Source organism: Aquila chrysaetos, chromosome 22 (assembly GCF_900496995.4).
Source record: "Aquila chrysaetos chrysaetos chromosome 22, bAquChr1.4, whole genome shotgun sequence".
NCBI classification, from domain to species: domain Eukaryota; kingdom Metazoa; phylum Chordata; class Aves; order Accipitriformes; family Accipitridae; genus Aquila; species Aquila chrysaetos.
In genome coordinates this window covers 9,145,440-9,170,178 of record NC_044025.1, presented here as the reverse complement: position 1 = coordinate 9,170,178, position 24,739 = coordinate 9,145,440, and the positions used below count along the sequence as shown (strand labels likewise).

The 24,739-nt window shown below is 38.8% G+C and overlaps 1 protein-coding gene across 6 annotated transcripts in view; it reads right to left on the bottom strand.

The window, feature by feature from the left end:
- Positions 1 to 24,739, bottom strand: part of PWWP2A (PWWP domain containing 2A) — a 43,161-nt gene that overhangs the window by 8,267 nt on the left and 10,155 nt on the right. For 3 of the 6 annotated variants that reach the window (XR_003921005.2, XR_003921006.2, XM_029997601.2), the window contains exon 2: positions 20,421 to 21,388. Coding sequence is in view for 3 of the 6 variants with exons in the window: in XM_029997601.2 (XP_029853461.1) it covers positions 20,421 to 21,388 (968 nt within the window). In the remaining 3 variants the exon portion in view is untranslated. Of the gene's footprint in view, positions 1 to 2,638; positions 5,337 to 8,488; positions 8,608 to 19,693; positions 21,389 to 24,739 lie in introns of those variants that run through there. The other 3 variants (XR_003921004.2, XM_029997600.2, XM_029997602.2) reach the window with 3 other exon arrangements.

Sequence of the window (24,739 nt, the reverse complement as noted above, 5' to 3'; positions counted from 1 at the left end):
CTGCCACCCAGCACACGCTGAAGCTCACTGCGCGCTGTCTTCGGAAAGCCCGGACTCCATTCGCCCTCCCTGCATGAGGAGGGAGAACGACAAATCCACCTACAAAGACTTGAACAAGGACAAGTGAGCAAGATAAAAAAAAAAATGATGACAGTGAGCGGCAGTTGATACCAAGGCCATATGCACATGGGCTTGTTTCTGCCCCGGCGGTTGCTTAGAGGCCTGCTGGTACTGCTGCGCCGTGCTGCTGACAGTCTCTTCGCGCACTCATTAGCATTTGGCAATTTGAGCATTGCTTTACCTTTGATTGAGCAGAGGGATGAGCTGCTTTTCAAAATGGCTCAGGTTCTCTGCTGCACTATGGGTGCTCCTCGCAATGCACAACCACACCTCACGCGTCAGAGAATCACTCCAGCCTGGTGGCATTCCCAACTTTCCAGAAAGTGCAAAAGCACGAGAAGGACCTCATCGTGCAAATCTCAGATGCCCCTTACACTCTTAGCAGCCGTGGAGGAGACTGTCAGTTGGGCAGATTAGCCCAGGGAGCACAAAGGTGATGCGAGAGTATCCCTTGCGTGATTTCCTCAACCGCAGATGAGGCTTCAGGCAGGTGACTGCTCGCACCCTCACACTGCGCTCCTCACCACGTTATGCTTGCTTAAAAATAATGAGTATGTGACAGCGTCTGCATTTACCACATCATCTCTCTGTTACCGATCTACCGCATTTCCTTAAGAAATCCGCCCATTGGTTTCACCCTAAAAGAAATCTTATTTCTCTGTACCGATCCCTCACATTTTAGCTGGCAAGCTATGACAAAACCCTCCTGCGCCAGGAGCTGCACTGAGCAGCTGCTCCGTGCACTTTTGCCCTCATTAAGTATCACCCTTTTGATGCTTCAGGGCAGCAGTAAACACTATTACTGAGCGGCATTGTGTAGGACTGGCTTCATCGCTGAAGGTTGGGTTACTTTTATACTTTTGTCACCGAACTACTGGAGTGAAGATTAATCAACGGAGTAATTGCAGAACTCTGAAATCTGTCTGGCTAACCTCTCTTGTGAGCTTCACAGTCACGCAGCAAATCCAGCAGACTCCCACAGCGAGACGCTACCAACACAATGTCACAAAGGAAAAGCCATTAGTGAGCAATTACATTTCAGCAGGATTTCCCTCTCCACCACAGCCTAATGAGGATAACCAATTCAAGAGGAACTGCTGCAAGAATGAATGAATAACGAGAGAAAAAGGATGGGAGTTCCTGTAATCCAGAGAGAATAAGAAACAACCCTGTGAAGGAAAAGAAAAACACGTATGTTGGAGATCTGCTCCAAGCAACAGACAGATGTGGGCATTTCGCTCACAGTTCTAGGAGGCACCAACTGCTTTCAAAAGCATCATAGAGGCCCAGGGCCAAAACAATAGTCACTACATGTGCACGATCACTCCAGAAGTTAATTCTATTTTTGGCAAAGACTTCTGACTATCGACAACAGGTCACTGCAACAAAACACCTTACTTACGAAAGGGTTAGTACCTCAGTATCACCCACTGGTTCCTGGCATACTGTGCGCCATAAAAAAAATAATGCTTCCTTGAAATAAGAACTTACTAGAAATCAAGTTTACCTGAGCAGCTTATTTTTTGTTTAACCTAGGAGCTCAACTAAAATTAGGATATCTTTTCTTTACAGTAACAAAAATGCAAGTGGAAAAAAAATCTACATAAATGCTACCTTCTATTTAATGGGAGAATACAACTCTACAGATTCTGCCATTTGAAGAAATATTTGCCGACGTGGCCCTCCTTAGACCAGAGTGCTGGTGATGGAGGGCTCCGGTACAGGAGCTAGCCGTTACAGCACAACTTGCTCCCCCTCCTACAGGGCACCATGGCAAGATAACGCAACTCAGTGCAAGGCATTTCTTCCCCAAATGGAGAAATACCCAATTACACTTACCTGCAATGGACAGACTTGTCTGAAACTGTTAGTACTGCAGTAAAAACCAGCCAAAGAAAAGACGAGCAGGCAGTGCGCAGGTATTCAAAGGCCCAGCACTTTTTCTGCGTTTCAGCTGCTTTGTGCCTTGCTGCTGCTGTGACAGCACGGACCTCGTCTGCTCGCAGTGAGATTTGCTCTGCCCAGCAGAGCCGGGGGAGCCCTGAGCTCACCCCCAGCTCTGCAGCTCGCTCGACACTCACCGACTGCGCTGGAATCGCGTCTGCAAGGGGCAGCAACCTCTTCCCATGACATCCACCTTCTTCCTTCAACCGGGACTTAGTGCGTCTCAGTCGCGGCCATGGAACAGAGCCATCAGGGCTTCTTTGTATCTGTCTCTACAATGTACACGTGATCTTTTCTTGCTAATTACACAAGAAAAAGAAAAGTTTTTTCCTATTGTTTGTGGGAAGCATCTGGCTGGTGGAGCATGACTTGGTATCTTTTAGCCACTACGGTGAAAGGTAAGGTTGGACCGAGACTCGTCCACGTGATAGACTTCCAGGAGTGGACTAGTAACCTCAGTTTAATCTTTGTTTAATTCAGAAAAAAATTTTTTATATAAATCAAAGGCTTTTGGGCCAAGGACCAATAAAACAAGAAAGTTAAGACATCAAAACATTATTCAACGTTATTTCCCTTTAAAAGAGCACTGAAAAAAATCAAGGCTTTATTTGAATAAATGTTACACAACATTCTTTATCATTTACTTCTCAGCAAACCTTAAAGGGTGAATCATATTTCCTCATTCAAGTCTACAAAATGAAAGAGGCATAGTGACCATTCAATATACAGACAAGAAGGTAGCACGGAGCAAAGCTTAAATATTAAGCAACTAAAGCAAAAAAGTGAAAAGCAATACATTACTGTAATTCTCTATCATTAGAATATCCCTGACAATTTCATTTCAAGATGAAAATCTGGTTTCAAACAAAATGGCTGCAATACTTTCTGTGAAAACAAATGCAAATACAGTTAGCTACCTTGTCTATTTTTATGCTATTTGCTTATATACCCATATTCTCCAATGCAGAGACCTGCATCTCTCTTAAGTGTATTTTTTATATTTCAGCTGCTGTGCACAAGTGCTCACAAAGGTGAGGAAATAAGAGCACTGGTTAAGAGTCAGATGTCACACAGGCAGGCACTACTGGCTTCTACTTACAACATCAATCAGTTTTCAATCCAATGTGCAATAACCCTGCTATTACAGTCCTGGGCCTTTTTCCTGAGCAGAAACTGTTTTGTGCCATGTTGTTTGGTGGCTTCTTTTTTGTTTGGGTTTTTTTTTTTTTTTTTTTGTGTGTGTGTGTGGGTAAAAATGTAATTTATTAGGCCAAGACCCTCATTCATTGTCAATACAATCGGGGTCTGGTCTCTGGAAGTGAAAGGCTAGCAGATACATGACATCAAATCGGCTCCCCTTTCCTCCAATCAGATGTCTTAATTTTTCTAAGTTGTAATCAAATCTCAGGCCACAAACAGAACCAGACTGCTGGTCCTCTTTGACTGGTGAAAAGGAAAAGCACTGTAGAACAAAGATTAATCTCAAATTTAAAAAAAAAAAATATTTGTAGTTTATTATGAAAAGTGGTACAATTTGGACCTACTGCACAGCATTATACAGCTAGTTTTTAAGAAGTAGGCAGTTAAGTATTCAATTTCTGGCTTCATAAATAAAGAATTTACCTCTGAGAAATAGAAACTGAAGCAGCACAAAGCATGAACTGCCTCAGTATGTGTGTATCGCTGATATGCCTATCCTGGATTTGGATGCCTGTCCCAGCCTCTCACTTCCCCCCTCTCCGATTGTTTAACAAGTATAAACCTGTTGCCAATATCAAAGCCAAACAATAGAGTTGTCCTTCAAATTCTATGTGATTAATTCAGGATCCATACATGAAGGCTGTGAAACTGTCTTTGTGCTGATACAGATGCCTCTCAGAAAGACATTTCTGTTTTTAAATGATCTAGACAAAGACACTCTATTTTCTCCAATTGAATCAGGATATTAGTAAGGAGGAAAAGTTTCCTACAAGTCTTTTCACTTCTACAGAAACAAAAATTTGACTTTTAGTAGATTATGTGCACATTTTCATTTCTTCAAAACAAATATTTATTTTCCCAGGTTATATAATAAAACCCCTGCTAAGAACTTTGTAAGAAATGATACTGCTGAGAAAGTGTGCACACAATGTCAAATAATTAGTGACAAATAAATTAATATTTAATAACTCAATATTTCAGCAGCGTGTCCAGCATTCACAAGCTCCACTGAAATAAGTCTTACCAAACACCTTTGGGGGAGGGGAATAAAATGGATAAAACCCACTGGGTTTCTTTTTTTGATTTACAGCTATTCAAAGAAGTCAATGCAACTCAGATCAACAACCATCAGAAGCACTAATAAAACCTTTGCTCTACTAGTTACCTATCTGAAAAATATTTATGTCAAAAGGAAAAATTAACCCATGATTTGAAATAGAAATGCCGTTCCATTTAATCACTCTCCATTCATGATTCCCATCTCGTTATAGTATTATAAGCAAAATGCTGTTCTCTGCGTTGTAGCCCTTCTTAACGTTATTCCACAATCCTCAATTCCCTAAGTGTTACAATAGCATAAATAAAATGCAACCATATTCACACAGAAGGAGCTTTCCCATAATACAGAGATACATGGAGTTTGTGGTCACTGTCCTTTCCATTACCTCTATGGGAAATATTGGTCTCATATAGCAGGACTGTTCATATTTTACAATACAATTGGTTTTGGACATGCTTTTGATCACAGATCACAGCTCTGCTAACACCTGCACTAAATACTAACTAAGCCTCATAGAATGGAAAATTGCAATGCTAAAGTTAAGAATTAAAATAAAAGTTCAAAAGTTACAGTCAACTTCCCAGGCAATTGGCTCCATCACTGGCACCTATCAAAACATACAAACGTGACTGTCACATTACAAAAAAACCCAGTTATTTGCAGTGATTCTTCATACTAATAATTCAAGTGGTTCCTTGCATGTAAGTGTCATATAGTCTTTAATAATTTCATGCGTCATTTATTGCAAAAAAGTTTTATAAAATATTTCCTAACATCTTTTTAAATTTTGAAGAAAATGTACATTAGGTACAGATGCCCTAAGAGGGTGCGAGGGGAAGCTTTAACATATTTACCCCCTTTCCCCTTCAAAAAATGTTTACTACTTGGTGAAGATTTCAGAGGAAAAATAGGACAATTCAGTCTCAGATTTCTTTCAGTCCTGATGAGCTGGTGCTCTTCGTGGCAGTGTAGTGAGGTTCCATAAAAACAGCAGTTGACTAGTGTCTCTGAGCTGAAAAGGGGAGAGAAAGGGAAAATGGTTAAATGCTTTCCAGTATATATTGCAAAAGTAGGTAAGCAAAATCTGAGGTGGCCAGAAAAGTTACCAGTTCACCTGCTCTGTGCATTGTATGCAGAAGACAAAAAAAAATATTTACATTATCACGAGACATACACAAGTGAACAAACTCCTCAGCTGACTGGAGTTTTAAGAGGAGCTACCGTAGCAATCTATGTTGTATCTCACCCCATTTCAGCATCCAGAGAGAATTTCAATTTTTAGAGACATTTAAAGATAGCTAACAAAGGAGGAAGATTAATATACAAAGTCTATACAATGATGTGTAGTTCACAATACAAAGCTAAATCTGACACTCTAATGCCATTTCAAATGCAAGACCTAAGTGTGCATGGGAGCACTGAAGTATAAACCTGCTAATCTTGTTTCTTTTCCATTATTGCTTATGTTTTCCTATTTGCTCCATGTAAATGGAATAAAATGACGATAAAGCAGATAGAAGGAGTCCAGGTACTAACTGCTGAATGAGACCACCACCAGTCAGTAACCATTTAGGGTAGTGCAGAATCAGCACAGTCTGCACTGACCTGTCTCTTGCGTAGCATGGAGAAAACATTGTTCTAGAATAACTTATGTTGGAGGAGACCTCTGGAGATCATCTGCTCCAACCCCTTTGCTCAAAAAAACACACAGGAGACCAAACGAGGTTCCAACATGATCAGGCCAGTCTTGTTGATTCCTTTTACCATTCTGCTGAGCTTTTGACTGCTAGGATTATTTGAAAGGTACATACACATTTTCCAGTACTGACAACAGCATTGTGAATAACACAACTGAATTTTAAAAAGGAGACTCCTAGCATGCACAGGAAAATCCTGAAGTTCTTTCTAAACAGACAACTCTTCTGAATAATATCCAAAAGAAATGGAAAAAAAATGAGAAGTAGAGCGCAGAGTTTGTGAAAATGGTCCTACCACAAGAGCAGGCAGGGAAGACAAAGGGGATAACTATGGAGTTTCTCAATTAATCGGTTGCTCACTGTGCCAGAAAAGGACAACATAAAATAAAGAAAAATACTTAATTTTATATCCTATACAATGCAATAGAATTAAAATAGGAATGAAATTTTGGGAAAGTTGAAACAGAAGCAATAAGGGCTAATTATGAAGTTTAACAGATCCAGGCAGAGATGCACTGAGCTGCTATATGCTGACAGTAGACTAGGAGGCATTCATTCCAATATCCAATAGGTCCTATTTGGGTATCATACTCAGAATTCATATATAATCAAACCTATTTTAGCTATGGTCCACTCCAAGATGCACGAGATAAACCTGCAGAGCCTCTACAAAGAGAAGGGTGCTGGACAAAGTTCCACTGTGTTCAATAGTACTTACTGTTGGTGCAGGTAACTAAACACCACAGTATTCCAGGCTGCAAAACAACCAATATTGGGTATTAAAGCACATGACCAATAAGAAATTCTCTAAAATAAGACTGATATTAAATTAGCACCATGTATCCATGAAGTCTTGCAAAAAGAAGCTTTTATAGTATGTCAGAGAACCAGACTCTACTCAGAAATACTAAAAATCCCATAAGAAGTTGGACAACAGTTCAGCCAGTATGTCCCAACACCCGCACTTCCAAATTCAAGCCTCAGTGACACTATTACTAGCCAGCAAACTTCTATGATCCACAAAGGAATAAACGAGACAAGAATTTGGTTCAGTTATCTCAGCATGCATACAACTACTACTAGGTCTAAGGAAATGGACAATTCACTTTAACACAGGTGTTCCCTCATTCTGATGGCAGGCAGTTTTACTTTTCACACCCCACCTACCAGCTTAGCCATCGATGCAGTTGCCGTGATATTCAGAATCAATATTTGGCAAAGACTGTTCATTACAAACCTGGCATCTGTGTTCCTGCCCAAGTCAGTTCTACAGCTCTCTTTTACTCTGTGATTCTTACCATCGAGAGATTCCAGAACACCCTTAGCAAGCACCAGGAGCTTCACTTCTCCCGCTGACATTTACACACCATCACTAGTGACTCCAGAAACATTACTAGTCTTATCCTCTATTATAGTCCAGACTTCTGTTTTACCAGCAGCAAGTCTTAGTTTATAAAAACTGAAACCAATGGATATTGAATATCTAATCCCAGACCTAATGCAATAATATAGTAGTGGATCAAACTTTTAAATGTTAATAAAGTAAAAATCATGACTTCTTCACGTAAATCAAGCTCCCTTTACAGCAACAGTATGTTCTCCTCACTGCCCTATTTCCTCTCCATGTCAAAAAAAGATACGAGAGACATGCATACATCCATGACAGATCTAAGTAGTAAATACATGTTTGGTCTAGAATTCCCAATAATGTTCAGTATCTGCTTGGCTTTAAACATGTACTCTAAATTTCCTTACGGACTTAGGCATGCACTGAAAGTTAAGCATGTTTGTTAAGTGTTACCACCTCAGATCAGAGCTTTGGGGAAAAAAAAAAAAAAGCAAAACAAACAAAGAAAACAAACTTAATTTTCCTAGAAGAGTGGCTCCCTCCCAGTGACTGTACGTCATCTGCAAGTTTCTCACGAGATCCTCCTGCTCATGTTTCAATTCTTTTCCTTGTTTTAGGTACTAAACTTCTTTAAAAACCCTAAAATGTTCTAAATTTTTTTCCTGATTTTACTTTTACACATCAGCAAAGGCAGGAAGCCATGCCTACAATCACAAACAGCAGATGAACTGCCCACAAAGTACATCCTACTAAGATGTGATCCACATAGCAAAAATGTTTGAGGATTGCTGGTTTAGGAGACAAAAATCTTTATTTTTAATTTTTTTTTTTTTTTACCTTCACATTATACCTGTCAAGTTATTTAATCAGATCATGTAATGCAAACTTCAAGAAGCAAGCCTAAAGAGAAACTTGGTGTGGGTCTTCTCAATGATATATATATATATCAATCCTGACACCAGGTTAGGTCAGGGAGAACAGCTGCATCTAAAGTGTTCAGATAGAAGAGGGAAATAAAATAACAGGTAGCTCATTACCTCTGTCCTAACCTGTTTTGCGTATGATTAGTTGATAGCATAGTGAACCCTTCACTTAAGGCAGGGCTTAAACCAGACAGACCTGCCAATTTCACTGATAACTTCAGTGCCCCCAGACTGAATCCACAGTGGTCTGTCAGACACTGTAAGGGAGCAGCAGGACTCGTCAGTCTGATGTAAAATGCTGCCATTTGTTGAGACCTATGGTAGAAAAAATCCAGTTAACAGGAGTAAAGAATTTACGATGGTTTAAAAAAGAAAACAACTGACTTCCTTGCCAGCCTGAATTCTTACCAGGTGTACTACTTTTGCTTTCCAGAAAGCAGCATACCATGAAAAGATGCTAAAAACTCACAGAAGAATCAGATTCAACTTTTTTGATCTTAAACTGGTCTTCACCAGCAGAGTTAAAGGGAAATTACAGATCATTTAGCAAACAAACTAGCAGACAGGGAAACAAAGTATCTACCTGTACAGACACCTATGCAAACACTGTCCTGCCCACCGAAGAACTTGGTGCTCAAAGCCAGAGTGATACTATGAAATTTTGCTGGACAAAGTAACTACCTAGAATAAGTGGAAACTGTAGCAATGGATTATAATTCATGGTGACCATGACCTTCCTGTATTTTAGAGTAAAAAAAGCAAATTTGGGGCACTATCTATTCAATATTGATGGCATTTTACATCCATTGTCCAATGCAGCCTGTGATAAACCAGATTTTTTCATATACTGAGAAATGCAAACAAGTGTCACAGCGAGGCAGACAACTTGCCATTGCAGCAATACAACTGGTACCCATATCCAGTTAATCATTACTTTCTTCCACATCTTAGATTTTTCTTGCTTTCTAAAATGTGAAAACCACCAGCTATTCCTCCCCTTTTTAGGACGTAACTCCGATGAGACACCAGTTTTCCCCTCCAGGTAAAAACCATAAAGATGAGATTGTGCCTTCTTTTGGCTTTGTATCTTCACGCAAACCCGTACACATACACTGTGTTCATTATGGTCAAACTACCAAGAATTTCTTTATTATAATAATTAAGTTTGCTTAAAAGAGAAGCAGATGACTCACAGTTGCAGAGTATATTGGAGTTTCTTTGTATTTTGCTTCTCATTCTTTATTACAAGTACTATAAAAACTGTTCCCATTTGGTCGCTCACACAGTCTTTAAACTGAAATTCAAAGCCTTCTTGCCAGTGGCATTACAATCTTTGTTGAAGTGATTATAGGATGAAAGAAAACTGAGACAACAGAAGGTGAAAGAGCAAATGTACCAGTTGCTCTCATGGATGTTATGATTTGAAGGCAAAAATCCAGGGTAAGAAGTAGATTAAAAAAAATACAAGTTTATTAATTTCAAGAGAGTGTTTCTAACTATTGCAGAATCTCTCTATTCCAATACATACTAACCATACACTTGTTATCTGCATGTTTGACAAAATTAACAAATATGAAATATTTTGTGCAGGAACCTTTGTATTGTCACAATGAAGCTGACTTCAGAATGCTGCATGTGGATTTAGCCCAGATTAGTGAGGAATAACCTTTGGCTGTATTGCTATAACGTACAAAAACTGATCAGGAGATGTCTGATCTGCCCAGTTAAAATATAATTGGTTTTACATTGTTTTATGTGGATCAATAGCAGTGTTTTGTATAGAAAAGGTTTAAGGCAGGAGTATACAGGATTGGGCTCCGGAGATATAGTGACTGAAAAATAAAGCCACAGACGTGCAGTCACATATCTTATTCTCCTTGTATTGTGGAGGAACATTTCTTACCCTGCGGATTCCCTGGTGTGAACCACGCGGAGCAGGGACCAACAACCCAGAGAACAAAAGGTACAAAGAGCAGACTTGCCACAAAGGATGAAGTGTCCCTGGGTCCTCACAGACAGCGCTTCTACACTTGCAAGCCGCTTGCGTCGGCTCAATATCCGTGTCATTAAATTCCCCGACCCTCATGAACTCAGCAAGTTGTCTGTTTTATCAATCATTCAGTGAGTTCATTCACTTCATCATGTAAATCCACGATTTGTAGGTGAGTGATAGCAAAGCCTAACTCTGAGGGTACGGCTCTCCCGTGATGTACAGTATGCTCACAGCAGTCTGGGCTCTGTTTTGAAGCAGTTTCATTCACCTGCTGGAGACTATGGAGTCATCATAAAAATTACCACCAGTAATAAACGTAAGCATGTGTGTTAGGACAGGCGCTGACACAGCTTATGGCCTTTCACCACTGATGTCATGAACATCTGCCCCACTCAACTGCATTTTACACAGCCACTTTGCTGAAAGTCACCACTCTAATGTGGATTCTGATTTTTTATTGTGAAAATTTTCACAATCCTGTGTATTCACTATGTCCATAGAGAGAAGCACTGCTTTTGAAAGTATTTGTTTTTGTCTTCAAAGGAAAAGTAGAAAGACAACAGGCAGCCATCAAGAGGAAGAAAAGGCAGCCCATAAGGACAAGGAAAGTAAAAATAGCAGTATCTCCAATCGCATACTGTGAAGGAGAAGATACATAGCTCGAAGTAGAGAGCCCACATTTAAAAATAGTTACAGTAACATATACGCAACTTCTGTAGGGGACTAATACTTTGTCTAAATGCAAAACTGTGTTACAGAAGAAATAGCACATGTTATTTTACTGCTACAGATTCAAATTTTAACTAGTTAGGAAGAGTTAAAATAGGCTTCTAATGAATTACTAAAAAGCAAGCAGAACTGTTGCATTCCTCTACAGCCCAATACAATCTTCAACAACAGGGCCTCAGCTACAAGGAAAACCAAGAGCAGTAATACATTCTTCAGTTTACATGCCTAATTCCCTGAAATACATAACACAGTATCAAGAATTTCTAAAACCCGGCCAAAGCCAGCTTTTTCATATAAATGTACCAGAAAAGATTAGGTCCCTAAATCCCTCAACACTTGAAAAAAATCAAGGAAAGATTCCCCCCCCCCCCCCCCCCGGCCCCGCAAATAATCAAATATTGCTAATGGGATGTTCCAACAAAAAAAATTCCATGCTCAGAACCTTTAGCTATGATTTTTAACAGCAACTTGTAGAGACAAAAAAAATCTGGGTTTTTTGGTTGGTTGGTTTGTTATTTTCCCTAGCAAAAATACAGGAAAACAGGTTTGCTTATCTTTTGGGGGGGACCAAAGGTAGAGGAGGGAGCTGTTTTTAGTACTAAGCCTTCTCTTTCTTGTTCTTCTTGAAGGACTCAGGAATCAGGAGTGACTTGGAAGCTTTCACAAACACATTTCCGAAGTCTTTCATGACGTCTAAGTTAAATGAGCATCATGAAACCAGTAAGAGTAACCTGATAATAATTTCCTTCTCCTATTGCTCAGACTTCAGCCACTTGTTATTACAATCCCTAGCAAACACATTTCTTGGTATTTTTACCAAAACAAAAAAGTTTGTGTGTCAGAATCAAAATCTCTGCTTACTAAACAAATACTACAGATGGCCAAAAGAACACAACTTTGTGTCAGTCACCTTCAAACTGAGGTTCCACGTGTGTCACCAACAGCAGAGCAAAAATAACCAGACCATTCCTAGTACTAGCAAATGTAAGGACATGTTCCTTGCCACATTCATCTGCATTCCTGTATGAAGTACTAACTGATTTTAGGGATGATTTTAATGGTGACATCTTAGAGAAGTTGACACGATACGCCCCTTACTAAAATCAGTATCAAGATGACTTCAGTTTTAGATGACTAAAGAACCAGACTACATGAAACAGTCCACAATTGTTTATGAAATGCCATTCAGATACCTGTGTGTCAACTGAAGAATTTAATCAGGTCATACAGAGCAGCTTGAGGTTCTAACCCTAACTAAACTTCTTTGAAAAATCCGGTTTTTATGGATTTAGTTCCTTTTCACCAGAGCTACTAATTACCAAAACTGGCACCATATGCTTTAAAATTCTGAACCACTGCAGAAGTACAATGAAACACTAGTGTTTCCTAAAAATCAAACAAAAATCCTAGATGTTACTAAATAAAAATGATGCAAAATTAGTATTTAAGTAAATATTGCTTGGAATTGTATCTGCTTACTTTACTGACAAAGCAAGTATCCTCTCTGCCTTTATGCACCTGTTAAAAACAGGCAAGGACAATTCTGTCACCAGAACTTTGCTGCGTTTCTGTTACAGAATCTTTTAGTGATGGTAACAAGCTAGTGAGAACACAGCTTGCCTTCCAAATCACGGATTCATAGCACATGGCTGGCACGTATAAGAATATTTCTTATTCATATTGCATATTTGACATCAAAACCATTAGTAAGCAAACATGAAAACTGACCTAGATCTATTTAAAAAAAACCCAAAAAACAAAACAACCACCAACCTAATTTAAAGTTGACATGTTATATAAATAATGTCATCCAAACATGATTTTGCATAGAAGAGGCCCCTGGCAGAAGATGCAGTGCAGTTTTACTACACATGGAAGCTAAGACTCTATTATTAGAAGGCCATACTTCCACTATACCAAGCGTGATTCCTGCATGACTAAACAGGACACAAGTCAGAATCCTTCATTATATACATATTTCTACAAAGATTCTGTTTTTCCAAAATCAGAATTGTTAATAACAAAATTACAGAAAACAGAGCCTGACAGGGTCAGGATAGATCATCTATTCTGTCCCATACCCAAATACGGGATGAATTTAACCCATTCTTGACAAAGGTTAGCCTAATCTGTTGTTCTTAAAAACATGTAATTACAAAAACTATGCAACTCTCCAAACACCACCTAGGGTTTCACTATAACAACTGGAATAAATATTCTAGTGTCTAATCTTAACTTGCTGTCTTATAATTTTAAATACTATTTCTTGTCCTAGTTGCAACTAAACAGAAGTGTGTTTCCCCTTTGCCTCCGCACCTGTCCTGCAAGTATTTGCAGACCTCGAATATCCTCAGTTCCAATAGTCCTTCTCTGGACTGAGGAATAAAATCATTGGCATAGAAACTGCATCACAGTTGTTCAAAATACGCATGGTCCCGATTTTGAAAATAACTTCTCAAACATGTAGCCCAAATAAATCCCACAAATCTATGTCTTCATGCACTGAACGAGCAAAGCCCCAATTTAAACTTGCAACAGGGGATCCTGATTTGTTCCCTGTGCCAATTTATACCTGCAGCTTGTGTTGTTAACATTATCCCCTGGGACCGTGGGTAGGTAGGTAGAGAAGATCAAAGACTACACGTCTCCATCAGCACAAGCACAGAAAATCAGTTTTCAGCCCTGTGCATGCAGAAACTATCTGGGAAGGTTACGCAGGCATGCAAGACTGTCTCTTATTCCCATTTGTCTCCCTATTGGATGTGCAAGGTGGCTCAGAACTTCTACAGTATAAAAGCCTTGGTCTTACCAATGACATTCATTTTCCACACTGCTGCTTATTCAACTTCACGCCAAGAACACCAATTGTTTTTTCTTGGGGGAAAAAAATGGAGCCAGAGATATGAGTTTCCTTCAACAATCGGTACCTGGCACTAAGCTTGCCAGTGCTGCCCCAGGGAGTTATTCCCAACTGCCGCATCTGGTAGCAACAACAAAAGCGTGCAGGGAAAAACCATGATAGCAAGCCAGTTACCAAATCACTGTCTCCACAGCCATGCCTGGGAACTGCTATTTTGCCTTGTGTTCACAGAAGGGTAGTTGTGTCACAGTTTAATTTAAGAAAAATTTCATAAATTAATCTAAATTACAGTCTTGATTGGTATACACATCCCAGGTAGTACAGAAGAAAGACTGAAATGTATGAGTAAACCATAGGAAACCATAGGGTGCTATTAGGATCTAACAATTAAAAGCCAATAATCAGAGATATTTCTGACTTAAGGAAGAATCACTGCTGTTCGACAAGAGTTTTGTAAAACCCCATCTAAATTACCATAAACAGTTCTTGCCACCAATGTCAGAGAAAGATGAGTTCAAACTAGAACAGGTGCACAGAAATGCCAGTAAGATGAGCAGGGAATACAAAAGCCATCTTACAAGGGGATCTTATTTTATCTAGTTATATGGCCACACTCTATAAATACACTAACAGGATGACATCATAGGAGGGAACTATTTAAACTAAAATACGAAGTTGTCACAAAGAACAGTAGTTGAGGTATTTTAAATGTTGAATAGGAACTTGTCATCATAATTGTTAAGGACATGTATCAAAACAGAGGTTCTTCCCATTACAGATTAAGAATAATTTGAAGCTGAATACTTACATCCACATCTCAGAAGCTTGGATCTAACAGATCTTTAGATAGCTTGACAGCTACTACAAAAGTTTTCAATGCTACAGGCCTCTCTACCTGTCCTGATGTTAAACGTGGATGATCTCCGATCACTACAGTCATGTCAGAAGAAGCTTTAAGAAGTTAGTTGTGCAAAACCTCTGCCGTTAATACTTTATTTGATTTATAGGGATAATTTTACTGTATTGTTGCAAGCATAGCCTGTCTATATCCCCAAAATGTATGCTACTATATCCTATCCTAAAAAAACAGACACACACACTTAATGTAAGCACAGCTTAAACTGACAAAATCCTGTAGCAAGTCATTTCATTTCCACAAGCGTGAAGTAGATGCTGGATGACTTTCAAACAGTTGACTGTGGGACAATGACATATGTTTCACCAAAATTCTCCTATAAGCTCTGTAAAACAGGAGAGCACTAATCCCTTTTACTGAACTTGCAGACTAACATATTATTCTCAAAAAGCCAACTGAGTTTTTCTTCCAGTATCACATCTAGCTCAATCCACCAAGTTCCTCTCTTTTCCTTCAGGTTCCCTATGACCTCTCTATTTATACCATTAAAAAGTAAACTGAAAATAAGAACAGAAAGCACCTCAGCCTTTAACCATTATAAACTCTGTACTGTAAGATCACTTTCAAGTTTGCTTTTAAATAGCATACCTACACTTCCACCAAATGGCTTATGACAAAAAACACTGCCATCTTACTGCCCTTTTAATCATAAGCTCACTCTACTTACCTTCCAGTTCAGTCTTTATCTACAAGTTAGTATAGTGATCCCACTGCATTGACTGAATTTGCTTATTCCTGTAGGCATTTATTAGAATACAATTATAAAGAGGAGATGAACTGAAATAGCTTTTCACTGATTGTCAGCCTCCTCCTTTCCAGAATTCTTTAGCCAAGAAGGCAGCTCTATTTTTTCCACTGTACTTCGCAGAACATGCATGAGGACAGATGATAATACTACTGAGGACTAGCTACCAAGGTTTTCCAAAACTCATGTTCCTGTTCTACTCTGACAACTTTAGCAAGACCTTATAGGAGACATGAATGGAAATCAGTTTCAGGACTTGAGAGTTAACTAGAAACAAACCTAAGGCTAGCAATGCAAAAAGCAACTCTTACCCCTTCCTCAATTCCACTGATGAGTGATTTCTTAAACCTAATCCATTTAGAAACTACTTAAAAAAAAAAAAAAAAAAAAAAAAGTATTTTACAACATGCTGAAAGAAATAAGTCTTCTCAGCCTTGCACAGTTGACCCAAATTACCCCCACTAAACACACCCCTCCTGGTGAGGTAGCTGTCAGTTATGTATGTTTCAAACTAAAGATAGCACTGTCTAAAAGAAAATACCATATAATCAGAGATGATTATCTCATTTAAGTGTTGACATAAGATTTCAACTCTGATTAAAAAAATAACAAATATTTGTTCAATTTCCCATAGAACTCTACTTCAGAAACATACAAGCATTTCACAGTTGCTTCTAGCTTCACTCATGAAGCAATCACACCTTCAAACACTTCTGTTAAAGGAAATCCTTGTAAGTTTTGGAATAACTACTCTCTCCCAAAACATTTTAACTGAAGCTAAAGATCTTCAAAGGAGAAGTAGGCTTGTACTAGAAACTCATCACCACCTGTCACATTTTCCCCCCTAAATTGAAAGGCCATACATATTCAACAACTACACTGAGGAATTTCATTAATTCAAAAAGACAGAATTTCCAATTTATTATATTAAGCTGATAGAAAACTAACAGTCACTCTTTCAAGTGATGTTTGTCTTCTCAAGACACAGGCTGCTTGCAACAGTTGCACAGCTTAATTACACAGAGGCACTATCCTGGCACTGTACAGGCGTGCTCCTGTCACGAGTTATTTGATAAGTCATTTAAATTGTCAAGTTAACTCAGAGATGGTAGATGCGTACCCAACTGCAAGAACAATAGTCCACACTCAAAGTGTATGCATTGCTGGGAGCAGACAGGCACATAAAAGTGTGGAGGGTTTTTTGCAGTTTATAGCTAAAACAGCACTCAGCTTTGTCTAAGTCTTCAAAGCTGATCTACATGCAGCATCCATACTGCCATAACCAAGGTTACTTACTGTAACTAGACTTTACGTTAAGCCCAACATTTTCTCCACTGCAAATCTTGTTATATCTAGAGTGTTAGCTACTTCAGAGGGAAAGGAAAATCATGGACGACTATGAATAGGATATTTTCAACCTAATGTAACATGGCATTGTTAAAAAAAAAAAAAAAAAAAAGTAGTCTATTTGTTTTGAGACCTGGTAAGTCTGAAGTGATAATGCACATTCACTGTAAAACTTTGGAAAGACTTCTTAAAAGACTGATCAACTACAAATCAAAACTAAGAATCTTTAAATGCCTTTCATAAACAGTTCTTTTGAACATAAAACAATCTAACGAAACCCCTCTAATACTTGTTGCTCTCCCATCTCACCAGTGAACACCTGAGCAAACTTTGGCTTTAGTACTATTCTAACTTTATATAAATTAATAGAAAAGAGTACAAAGCTTCCAGGTCTTTTAAGGAAAAATTAACAGTGTAAATATTGATTTCACCACTACTTGGCTCAGAACAACTAACTTATAGCCAGTTTGCTTGAGCTTCTAAACCTCAATGAACTAGTGTAGACAGCTAAACCACATTGTATGGGTTCTTGACTTCAAAAATCAGTCTGCTTTAATAACAAAGTACGGCTTATTTACTTAAATAGAGTAACTGTTTCTGTTTGCAGGAAAGAATACATAGAAGTGAAACAGGATTTTTTTTTTTTTCAAAAAGAAAAAAATTTTTTTTTTTTTTTACACTATGAAATTTATTGTGTGTTTATCACATTCAAAAAGCATTGACCAGTGAGGTTTTTTGGTAACTGTTAGAATGCCAAGGTAAAGCTGGTATGTTTGGAAGCTTAATTAGCACCTAACAGAGATGACCATAAGCTTAAGGAAAATTTGAACGGCCATGTATTTGACACTTTGGACTTCCAATAGTTTTGTGGGTACAACAGAATAATTTAAAAAGGGAAAAAGAAACTGAATGCTTTGGAAAGACCAGACGGTATCATGAACATATGAAATTTAAGGTTAAATTAAAAAGATTTGAAGGGTTTGATGATTAAATCCTTACCCCCATTTTCATGTCTGTTTAAAATCTAATTTCAGTCTAAGCTTAAATTTTTACTTCTGTCATGATTGCCTACATGGGCAATTTATGGAAAAAACAGGATGAAAACTGCTTTAGGATGAACGCTGAGAGATTCTTCACAAGGCATTGCAAGGCTGAAACAGGAGTGGGTTGGAGAAGAGACAGTAATTCACATGGTCAAATAAGGACCAAAACTAAAAGAAAAAAAAATGTAGTCAGTTGCATGAAAATGCCCCAACATTGAGCAAAAGACATGCAAGAAAAGACGAAGTAGCAGTGGAGAGTGGGTCTGATTAGGTTTTGATAGATGGAGAAAACTGAAAACATTTCCCCACTGTATAAGTGACTTTATCCACAGTCTTTATTCAAATATATGGAACAAAATCTAATTAAGGGAGAAATTTGATAAACTTTACAGAAAGCCCTGTACAGAGCTAGTTTTGAAACAAAAGGGACAGATAATTGCTTAATCTCAAAATTAAGACTGAAGTATACCAATAATACTTTACATCAAGCAGTTATCTTTAAGAATGCATGAAAAAGGACAATTTACTTTTTAAAAGGGTGTCCTCTAAATACGGCATACATATAAAGTACTCTAACATCCTGGACTTTTTTCAAAGCTTTTTGAGAAACACACACAAATAATTCAGATTTAGTCAATTTTATTTACAGTTTGTTTTTTTACATTTCAGAGCATTACACAATTACATATTCTCATTTTCTGACCTGCAAACAGATACCTTAAACGGAAATATTAAAAAAAAAAAAATGAAGTTAGATACATCCAAAATGCAACAATTACACATCTGACAATTCACAAAGTGTAATTTACTAGGACGTATCCTAAGAATTTAGGAACAACCAGTCAGGAGAAAATCTGACCAATTTCAGCAATCAATTATTTACACATTCAGAACAAAGCCTCTCTTAATCTAAACCTCCAGGCAAATGGCCTGAAAGATTTCTTCAGGAAGAAAGACCAGAAGTTATGATTCACACCTATGCAGCATTAACAGCCCTTGATCCCAAATACTGAGCAACTTCTCAGCTTTGTCTTAGAGCTACAGGCATCCCTCTCAGCTTCTCAACCCTGAAGTGTTATATTTGTGCCCCCATGTGCATAGAAAGGCTGAGTGTTTTAAGTGGTCACTATGATAAAACCCCATTTAATCTGGTCTTTAAGTTACATGAATTCTTCTTCCTTAAAAATTTCAGCAAGTCTTCTAATGCCATTTATACTGGCCTATATGGGTTGGGGCATGCCCCCTTAAGATGTTTAAGCATGCTTTGAACCAATTTGCACTGGCCAGACTAAATACATTAGAGACTATTTAAAATAATCTTTAAAGACCATTTAGACAAGGCTTACATTTCTACACTTCCCTGATGGGCCACCAAAAAAAAAAAAAAAAAAAAGTCACAGCTACTACTTTCATCCCTTGTGTTAACCCTTTGCCACACAGCAACTAGTTATATACTGGGTAGAAACTACTAAAAAATTCCCTGCAAATAAGCTGCCTTTCAGCTGAGGCTATGGCTCCTATGCATTGGGTGTTTGAGGAGTTTTATTCTTTAAAAAAAATGCTCACTTGAAAAATACTGAAGTTCTCACTTTAGGCTAATTTTGATTGCGTGTTCAATTTGTTTAACTGTCAAGAAACCGCTACAAATGGAACAACTTTAGTATAAAAAGAGCAGTCAACCGAGTGCAACTTCTGACTTGGCAAGTCCTTCATGGTAGTTCTCTAACTAGGCTATGAATTTTGTGGAGCCTCCAGATTTCTTGCCTACCTTACTTTCCATGTTCACGTTTCAAACTGTGTCAGCAGGGCCCGAACTTCGGGAGTCAGCTGCTTAGCAGCCTTAGCTGCCTCTGTGACGGCCTTGCGGTAAAGACCCTTTCTCTTCTTATTAAAGCGCAACTGGAAGCTTTCTAAAAAGGGGGATAGTTGTGCAAGAGCAAGAAAAGATGTTGTTGTGGAGCCAAACCATGAGATACGAGCCTCCTGTCGAACTAAAAGGCCATTATCTTTCCGGCTCACAGTTATGGAAAGAATACGGGCTGGCCACCAAGGGAAGCCATAAATCTTGGCCCAAACAATGTCCCCTACACATACGGTCCTGCCATCTGGTGTGACACATTTAGAGACGTTTTTGGAAAAGACTTCCGTTTTCAAGGAATTACTGAGCTTTTTCTCTTCCTTTGAAGAGGAGGAGGAGGAGGAAGGTGCATGCATGCTGCCTGGAGGAAAATCAAAGCTTTCAGTAGAGCTACACTCAGAGTTGGTAGATTTCAAATCATCTGTGCTATCACTACTACAAACTGATGCACTGGAAGAGTCAGATTTCTTTTGATTAAGGGTCATGTAAACCGTTATATTGCTTTTGCTGCCTCTCTTGCCCAATGTCTGGTGTTCATCCTGATCAACAGTTACATGCACTTCACTTGTGTCCTGAACCTCACTGCTGGCCTCTTCAGGGCCTTCTGAGGGGCTCTGATTTTCTGAAGGGGCCTCACCTGCTGAGCGGGTGGAGGAGCAGCGAGACTGGGGCTTAGTTGCCATCTTGCCACTCCGTATTTTCTCAAGTCCTGTCTTGAGAGAAGAGTCATTTTCTTCATTCCGATACCTTTGTGGCTTTAAACGCAATCGGGGTGGAAGGGAACCTGAGCTGGTGTTCTGAAGACGCCGTGTGAAGTGGACCTTTGAATGTGCATTTTTGGAAGAGGAGGTTGCACTCTGCTTCTTTTGTGCCTTTTCTTTGGCCATTTTCAAGACTTCCCGAGCTTTTGCATGATCCATGTTTTTGCTCTGGAGAACTTTTTTTGTATTTAACTGCGCTTTTGAAGTATTTGCTTGTGCGGAAACTTTAACTACTCTGCTTCTGCTGTGGGCAATATTTGAAACCTTGACCACAGCATTCCTTTTCTGGCTTTCATTTTGGCTTTTTCCGTCCACTTTATGGTCAGTCTTAAGTTTTTTATTCACAGTAGTCACACTCTCATTTCTTCGTTTTTTATTATCCTCATATTTTGAAGAGTCACTTGCATTGCCACCTTTTTTTATTTCCTTTTTTTCTGCAACAACACTGTTTTTGCACTTGTCACATAAGACCTGCCGAGGTCGTAGTTTGATAGCATTCATGATAGAAGTGGGTTCCTCCCTGTACATTTTACGCTTGGGCCGCTTAATTTTCCGGGGCGGAGGCTGAGGTATTGACTGGTTATATGTGTCCCTGATAAACAACGGAGGAGGATATGGTGCTCCCTCATGAAAGAGAGGAGGTGGTTTAGAAGTCCATAGGCTTTTAGCTATGCTAGGTTCTGATGGCTGCGTGAGAGAAGAGTCATCAGGGACTGCAGCATTAGATTCACACTTCACCTGTGCCTCATCTTGGAATGGTTTACTTTGGAGCTGCATGGCTTCAGGTTTATCCTTGTATTCCCTTTTAGGAAATATGGTCACAGGGATGCCATGGGGTCCAAACCTTAAAGAGAGAGGAAAAAAAAAAAAAAAAGGGTTTTGAGGGATCTTTTGCTTGCATTTATTAAAAAGCATATGAAAGCCTGTCTACATTATGTAGCCACCATTTGAAAGACATGAGTCTCATGAAAATTAAAGCTTTATATCTAGCCTTATGGTAAGCTTGGAAAAAGCAGGAAACCAAAACCAAGTCAGCAGAGAACATGAAATACATAACCTTGCTTATTATTGGTTTCTCTTGCATCAACAAGATGCCCTGAAAATGTAACAAAAAAATGTAACCTACAGACAGAAGTAAAAGAATTAACTTTGTACTTTTAGAAAATGCTTATAAACAAGTAAACTACACACTCATCCCATCAACTCCAAATCTACCCAAGATCAATTTCCATACTAAGTCAACTTATGTGAAGAAGGCATCTTCAGCAACTTTTACAAAATTCTTCCATTTTTAGCATAGCACAAAAGGCCAAATACGTTTCAGATTTAATCAAGGCAAATACAGACTGCATAAATACTTGCACGGAACAGAGGAGCGCCATCACTCTTCATCCACAAAAGATTAGCACCTGATCATCATATGCATTACAGCTCAAAACTTGCTAGCCTAAGAGTTTCTTCCAGCAAAACTACCCTTATTTCACCACAGTACAAACCGTTCCTCCCTGTTTTGCAAGCAAACAATATTTTAAACCTTTGCCTACTTTTCTCCAGACAGCTCTAGATCTCTGCTGCCCCATTTGACCCACACAGGAGTTCTCACCACCCTGATCAGCTCTGAGAGAAGAGAATGAAAAATCCTAGTATGACTTAGGCATTAGCTCAACTTTCCTATAGTAAGTAGCATGTTGCCTAACAGGTAACCAATACTTTCTGCAAAGGGTTGTGCCAAGGGAAACATTTTATCAGTTTGCAAGGCATTATGCTTGCCTTCTCCTGAGAGGAAGTCAAATGATAAATACATTCATTTACAACAATGTATCTTTCAATCCCCAGAACAGGGCAGGAGGGATTATAAAAGCTTGCTTAACCTTCCTCCTGTTCCACTCCACAATCTACCAGCTGAGCTACCAGCCTCACAGAGCTGTCACCAGGCTGTTCACTGCTCTTGAGCTCTGCCTGACTCCACCTCTCATACACGCACTAGTGTTTCGCTTATATTAGTTGGTATTTTAATAGTTTGACCTTAATGCAGTAACAACGATAGACAAGGTTGCAATTCAAATGCCAAATCATCCATTTTGAATCACTAAACAAACACCATTATGTTTATCCCACACCTGACAGGAGAATGAAGTAATTACCCAAGATTTGTCCTCAGGTTAACACTAGTTCATGTTGCACTGCAGCTGCTCAACTGCAACATCCTCTTAACTGATTGAACTGAAGTTTATTTACAATCTATGGTTGCCTCTCAACTGAAGATAAATGCTGAATACCGGTCTGTTTTCCATTCACACTCCTGCAAGAAACATGCAGTTTATACAAGTGCCTACGTGTTGGCTTTATTTCTTCAAAATTGGTTTTGAAACAACATCATCATATGTGTTAGGACATTCTTTACACTGTCACCAAGAAATGCCGTCACTTGTTTGTCCTTTTGCTTATCGGTTAAGCCTCTTTTTACACTTAAAAGTTGCAATTGAGGCAAACAATCCATCCAAGATTAAATTATCCATCCAGTTTGCACTTCATTACAAATGGAGAACAGAAACAGCAAACAACCTACGCAAGGTTACAGAAATGAGGAGCATAACTAAATGCAGTCTACTGCACTAGTGAAGGCTACAGTGAATTATAAACATTTAGCAGCTGATGCAGACATTTTTCCAGCTTACAATCTGGCATTAAACCACGAGGGACTCACTCATAACTAAGTTTTAAGTTCCTTAAAGTCCCAGAAGTCCACCACATGTAAAGAAGTTGCTTTTCCACAAACATTCTTCCTTCCACCAAAGATTATGACTAAGTTATACAATTCCAAGGGCTTTAAAAGAAACTATCAGCTGATAATAATTAAATTAGCAGTATTTTCAGTGTTACTTGCAGCAAGAACTTCAGCTTCTTTAAGAGCAGTAAGATCCAGATCCCATCTTTCACCACCTAACAAAGATTACAGGATTTGGGAAAAAGTTAACGTAGTATAAGAGCTGAGAACAAGACAGGGCAAGATCCCTGCTGTGCAAATTTCAATACCAGACAAACACCACAGAAGTAGAACTAGACAGCAGTGCAATATCAAATGGGAAAAACCCATGCAGAAGAACATCACTTACAACTCTCTTCACTGTCTCAGGAACTGCATTTCCTAGCCCCTCACAAGTCATTTCCATAGTCCAATACACAAGACTTTTTCCTAGAAGACACTTATGCTGACCCCGTCTTAGGAAATTAAGCATTACTAGTGGTGACCAGGGAAGAAGTGGATGAAAAGGACTGCAAGGAGATTCTCCAGAAGGATCCCATTTAAGTACTTCATCTCTCTTTTCCTAGATTTTTGTTCTACTGCCTCACAAGCAAAATCAGTGCAATTAGCACTCCAAACACATAAAAAAGCCTAACGGAAAGCTCAGCATATGATTGATACCATGAAGGCACTGAAGATTAATACTGCACTTTAGACTATCCTTTTCTTCAAGCATCTGCATAATACACTACTAGGCCAAACAGCTGAAGAACAGGACAGCTGAAGTGGAATATTTATCCAAGATGCAAACCTGCTTTAGTAAGACAAAAAAACAATCCAGACTGAATCTCTGAAGCTAGAGTCTGTCTCACAAAAAGTACCATTTTAACAAGTGAACTCGAATTTCCCATCCCTGTCTACCTAAAAATTAATGAATTGTAGAATTAGAGAACATTCACAGATATCGTCTGGTCCCAGTTACATAAGAGCAAATGAAGACACTATTCCTGTAAATGATGTGTCAATACATAAAGACATGACTAGTCAAGACATAGTCCAACTGAAGTACAAGATAAATTTGGTAAGTCCAGAGACTGAATATTACTTCCAACAGCTGAGCGTGTGGTACCTTCTTTGGCCTCATCCAATAGCAGGTTGCGTCCATAAACATTCAGTTTTTACATGATCTTTGCTTCCTCCTTGGTGAATGAAGTTCTCCAACTATGCAACTTGGAAGAATGATACGAAAATTAAAAACAGAGAACAATGGCAGAAAAACTTAGGAATGAAACAGTAAAAGACACAGGAGAGAATGAAAACAAAGAACAAGGTAAGAAGAAAGCGAAGACAAAACAAAGAATGGCCTGTTTTTCTTACGAGAAGCAGAACGAAGATGTGATCTTAACAAACCTATTCAAGACAAGGCATGACACAGCATCTAATTAGTTC